At 36.3% G+C, this 5,809-nt stretch overlaps 1 protein-coding gene across 1 annotated transcript; it reads left to right on the top strand.

The window, feature by feature from the left end:
* Positions 1–270: 270 nt before the first annotated feature.
* SOSTDC1 (sclerostin domain containing 1) lies at positions 271–3,389 on the top strand. Its single transcript, XM_028117292.2, has 2 exons — positions 271–475; positions 2,974–3,389. Exons 1-2 carry the CDS (start codon positions 271–273, stop codon positions 3,387–3,389), a joined length of 621 nt encoding a protein of 206 aa, XP_027973093.1.
* The last annotated feature ends 2,420 nt before the right edge of the window (positions 3,390–5,809 follow it).

Here is a 5,809-nt window from a genome sequence, read left to right as displayed (position 1 = left end):
CTGAAATTTCAGGCAATTTGTATACCAAGCTCCTCCTTTTCTGTAGTCTTCTCTTCCATTGGTAAAATTCTTTTGCAGGGTCATGTAGGGATCCCACCCCTTCTCTGTGTTTTCACTCTGAAGCTCTATACAACTTTACACCTGAATGAACGCCAAACCTCACTGGATATATAAAGGGGACCTTGAGGAGGAATTTCACAGTTACAGTGCAGAAGCAGCAGAAGGAAAGGAATTAACCAGCTCTTCAGCCAAGCAAATCCTCTCCTCACCATGCTTCCTCCTGCCATTCATTTCTATCTCATTCCCCTTGCATGCATCCTAATGAAAAGCTGTTTGGCTTTTAAAAATGATGCCACAGAAATCCTTTATTCACATGTGGTTAAACCTGTTCCAGCACACACCAGCAGCAACAGCACGATGAATCAAGCCAGAAATGGAGGCAGGCATTTCAGTAACACTGGACTGGATCGGAACAGTAAGTGTGTTTTACTTGCCTGGATTTGGGTTTTTTTTTCTTTTTTTGGTAGCATTAGCTCACATTCCTATAGAATTGTTTCATTGCTAACTAACCTGAACCATGTATATTTTGCTAAACAATCTGGGAGTAATCTACTGCATGTGTGGATTGGCATTCTTCCCTACAAAGTTAATATAACTGAAACAGTGGTTTGATAATGCAGGCGTGTACTTAAGTTCTATCAAGCATCCAAAAAAGAAAATGTTTCTAGGAATTAAACTGTTGCTTTTTAAAAATCGTGCAAAATGAGAATTTTTTTAAAAAAGTGTTCTGGATAGTTGAAACTCAGGTTGGTTTCTGTGTATTTCAGGACATGTGCAATTGTGGTAAAGTGTATAAACATAACTAAGCAAAGTATGTATAGGAAATCACAGGCTTTCCGGAAAAAAAGATGGTTCACACAGATTTCTAAAATATGTCCACTGAAATAGTTGAGAGTTTTGATGATGTTTGGTGTAAAAGAGAGATGTATCTAAAAATACTGGAGAATCATATTTTTCTGTGATAATTACTTATTAACCAGTTCAAGATTTGGGTAATTGTATATTTCTGTGAAAGACTGGGGAAACTTTTGTGACTTTAGAGTTTTAAAATAATAACAGGACAATACTATTTTGTACAGCAAGTATTTGTTTTGTCTTCTGTTTCCTCAACTGACACACTAATGAACCACTAGTTGGAGGGATTCAAATTTCTTCTCCTAACTTTTGCTTCACTTCTTTCCTTCAAGAAAAGTTCCCATGCTAACAATCAGGTTTTAAGAGAGACACAGAGAAACAGTGCCCAGGAAATCTGACCCACGTCTTTTGCTTCATCTCAACTCCATTCAACTGCTAAAAGTAGCTTTGACCTTGAAAAAGGCAAAGCAAGTATGACTATTAATGTCTTCCTGAGAAAACCAAGGTGTTTTGACTTTCGTGAAGAGAGTTGCTTTTAGGTACACAGGAAGAATCTGCTTATTATTAGATTACGGAGCAATGGGGTGGGTATTCATTGTCACTGAGCTGTCACTGCAAAAAAGCTGAGTCCCTGTGTACACGGGAACAAAAAGCTAGTCAAGTCAAAATCATCTCTGGCTGTTTCCAGGTGCATTCCTAAGGCAGATGTAGGAAGGGAAGCTGGAATCAGTCACACAGGCAGAGCACACTGACCAGCCAAATAGTTTGCTCTTTCATTTTACTCCCGCACTGTGTACGGATGTGTGTGTAGCTACATAAATTGTCTTAAAACTACTGCATCCCTTTAGGCTACATCTCTCACCTCCAAAGTACTGAGGCAGAGAGACAAAGTACAACTCCTAAGTCAGTATCTCCTCCAAATTAGCTTTCGGTTTTCCACTTCAGGGCAAGGCCATTTCAATGATCCTTAGAGTTTTTATCTTTCGAATTTCGGCAGTCTGTACTTATAAACATTCTTTCTGGTTAAGAAGCTTTGATTTCTTTTCAAGTTTGTTATAGGCCATTCTCCTCGAGTTTGGATAACAAAGCAATGGAGAGGAAAACTCAAATATTTCAAGATTAATTTTTGTTTTAATTACATAAGGCATGCAACCAGAAACAGCCAATTAGAGAACATACTTACCAAATTCAAATACCTAAACAAAAAGTTTGCCATGACCAATGTTCAGGAAACAAACACACCATGGTTCCTTTTGCAGTTGTAAATCAGACATGTTAGGCATTTTTCTGCCATAAAATTCATGGAAATGTAGCCAAGTTGTTATGGCAACCATACGTTCCTGATTTGGGAGCTTTTATATTCTTCAAATTTTGAGTTGTAGTGACATTTTGCATTTCAAACATTTTAATATTTGTTTTTAAAAGATAGCTTGGGAATTTATGTTTAAAATGTAGTTATTAAGTTTGATATGCAAAACGTCAGACTTTGTACACATACGTATGTATGAGTCTCTGCAGCTGAATTTTTAATTGAAACAAAATATTGTAGAGAGCATATGCATTGTACACAATATTTAAATACTTTCCACATTTTCCCAGTAGATTAAAAAAAACTAATTAAAAGCACTTGCAAATATTAACTGATACGACCTGTGAGAAAAAGAACGTTATGCTCTTTTTTAGCTTACTGAAGAATGAATATTTTACACAAGTGTAAGAGCTGCTTAACCCCTGCTGGGGAATAAGTCTTAAAAAAAATGGGATTTTCGAATACTTTAGTAAGCAGTTAGCTAACGTTATCCATGAAAACAGAAATCAGGCCTAGTTTATTTTGTTTCAAAAGATATATAGCCATGTAAACCGATAATTTTCATGAAAGTATCTCTATAATCATCCAGGCAGACTTTTGCATTGTGAAAATAAAGTCGGGGTTCACTTTCTATTTAACAGTTTGCTATCATTTGGATACAATTTTTGTCACTGCAGATTACTTTTTTCTTTTTTTAAGTGTTCATTTGCTTCTTGTCTTCAATGCACATTCTTTTCTGTTTCCTGCAGCTCGAGTTCAAGTGGGTTGCCGGGAACTGCGTTCCACCAAATACATCTCTGATGGCCAGTGCACCAGCATTAGCCCTCTGAAAGAGCTGGTGTGTGCTGGTGAGTGCTTGCCCCTGCCTGTGCTCCCCAACTGGATTGGAGGAGGCTATGGAACAAAGTACTGGAGCAGGAGGAGCTCCCAGGAATGGAGGTGTGTCAATGACAAAACACGTACCCAGAGAATCCAGCTGCAGTGCCAAGATGGCAGCACGCGCACCTACAAAATCACAGTGGTCACTGCCTGCAAATGCAAGAGGTACACTCGGCAGCACAACGAGTCCAGTCACAACTTTGAGAGCATGTCGCCTGCCAAGCCAGCCCAGCACCACAGAGAGCGGAAAAGAGCCAGCAAATCCGGCAAGCACAGCCTGAGTTAGAACTCAGACTCTCCGAACTAGACTGACTCATAACCATCTGCTTTACAGATTCGATTGCTTGGAAGACTCGAGCCTGCCATTGCTATTCTGTTACTTGAAAATATATGCTTTCTGCTTTGATCAAACCCACCAAGCTGTCCTAAGTATCAGGACCTTCTTTGGGAAGAGCTTTTCCTTTTCCAGTTTTTCAAGATGTATGCATATCCAGGAGGGCGATTTGCATTTAAACCCCAGGCAACCTGTAGATTTAATTCCCCACGGTTCTTGAAAGACTGGTGGTACTGTATACATCACTGAATCGTTACTTTTTTAAAACAGAAAAGGGCTTCTCGTTTACCCTGCACTCCCCAACCCATCCCCACTCCCATCCCCAACAAAACCCCTTCAAAATTAAAAAGTTAAAAAAAATAGTTGCCACGAGTCTTCACAGTAACACTTCAGAAAGGTGCTTTTTTTTTTTTTTTGTAATCTTCATGGGAACAGTTTAGTAGCCATGAGTGAGCCCCTTTGAAAGAGGGCAAGATATTGTGACATTTCACTTCAAAAATCAGCCCTGTAGCTTTTGACAATCTCATAGTAGGAAATTATACCCTGCATGCTTACCCTTGCTTAGAACGGAATGCCAGAAATGCATGGCAGCAGCTAATAAGTAAAACTGATGAACTATTTATTTGTCAATGTTATTATTTAATGAGCTTTCACGTGTGATTTTTTTCAAAATGTTAATTTTTTATGTTTTGAAGCTTTTCCATGTACCTAAATATTTTCCTGTATGATTTGTGGTTGATCTAGAAATATGAGAATACATGTTGTAGATATGTAAAATAAATATTTTAGTCTCCTTATTACATATATGTGACATCATGAACTTTATCAATAGTATGGATCTTTTTAAATCAATAAGATGCTTTGTAAAGCTGAAATATGTAATACTTTTTTTTGTTTAATCTGTGCAATCAGAAGGTGATTTAACCTTCAATTCCATAAGTTTCTTTTAACAAAAATAAACACTGCTAAAAGCTATTGTCCTTGCCTTTAACATGTATGGAAAAGGTACATGTTTATAAAAATTAGAATATATGTAGCAGAGTAACTGATTTTTTTGATAAGTCACATTTCAGTTTTGACAGAAAGTTCTGCAGTTAAGAGGGGAGAGAGAGGAAGAGAGACAATCTTTTCAGCAAAGGGATGATTTAAAAAGTTAAGTGGCAATTCAGCAGTGAATTGTAATGAGAATATCATATTTATATACACCCATGATGCCAGGTATGCTGCCCATTATAATCACCTGGCAGAGATAGTATAAGACCCAATGTCCAGGCTGTCATCCAAATTATGTCATAATTTCTGGTGGTAGAAATCAAATATCAGCAGTTTTTACGGTTTTCCAGGTGATCCCAACATGCAGCTAAGTTTGAGAAAAGAATTGTGAAAAAATCACTATCGTATCTTGGGAGAATTTTGAATACTATTGCATGGCCCCCCAAACAACAAATAAAACAAAATAAAAACAACAAAGAAAACAAAAACTAATTTTTCAGTGTTTTCAAGTCTGGCATGTTATAATATTAAGCAACTTAATCAAAGTCTTAAACCAGATTTTTTATATATATATATGTATACACACACACACACACACATATACATATATTTATATATATATAAATGACCGATGTACCAATTCAATCAAATGATTTATCCCATAACTCCAAATGAGAACCAAAGGGGCTTGGTTATGTACTGATAAGATCTTCTGGGTTTTCCCTTTTGGATTCTGAGCATGAAGGGGTCCTTGGCACTCTTTTGTAGCAGGTTGTATTCTTTGTAATTGCAAGTTTAAAAGTCACATGTATATTACACATGGCACAGTGAGTTAAATAAGAACATTAATATTGTCCCTTTCCTATGAGAGGTAGAAGAGTCTCAACATATATAAAGACAGAAGACATCTTTAGATTTTATAATAATGCTAACTGTTGTACCATTAGATAAAGTGACAATTCATAGTCCACTATTGATTTATCTTCCAGCTTTACTAACTAGATCTTAAACTATATCATATTATATCATCATATTAATATTTGAGACATTCATGATAATATATCATAGGTTTAATATACCAAAATATATTGTTTCATATGTCTATTTCAGTTGCTTATCATTGCCCCATATAGGATATTTAACATAATAGAAATTTAAGACACTTTAGTCATTTCTTCCATCTTGACTAGATAGCACCTTTAGTAGATGGCCTTAGAGTTAATCTTAAAAATTTGTGTTCCAAAATCTGAGGCATAAAAAGGACTTGACCTGACAATAGCTTTTCACAATCAAGAAGACTATGTTGCTACCCTTTTATAAGAAAACATCGAAACAAAAGTTTTGGTGATAATATGCTGAAATCATCACTGATTTGATTG

The sequence above is a fragment of the Eumetopias jubatus genome, unplaced genomic scaffold (genome assembly GCF_037043125.1).
Source record: "Eumetopias jubatus isolate StellerSeaLion01/CBP00866 unplaced genomic scaffold, mEumJub1_p1.0 scaffold_14, whole genome shotgun sequence".
Taxonomy (NCBI): domain Eukaryota; kingdom Metazoa; phylum Chordata; class Mammalia; order Carnivora; family Otariidae; genus Eumetopias; species Eumetopias jubatus.
The sequence above is the reverse complement of the archived record's forward strand: the minus strand, read 5'-3'. Positions and strand labels throughout refer to the sequence as shown.

What these genes read in the sequence shown, in the direction of transcription:
- SOSTDC1 (XM_028117292.2), top strand. Translation starts at nt 271, where the DNA reads ATGCTTCCTCCTGCCATTCATTTCTATCTCATTCCCCTTGCATGCATC. An exon ending in CACTGGACTGGATCGGAACA is followed by an intron (nt 476 to 2,973) that starts GTAAGTGTGTTT and finishes TGTTTCCTGCAG; the next exon opens with CTCGAGTTCAAGTGGGTTGC.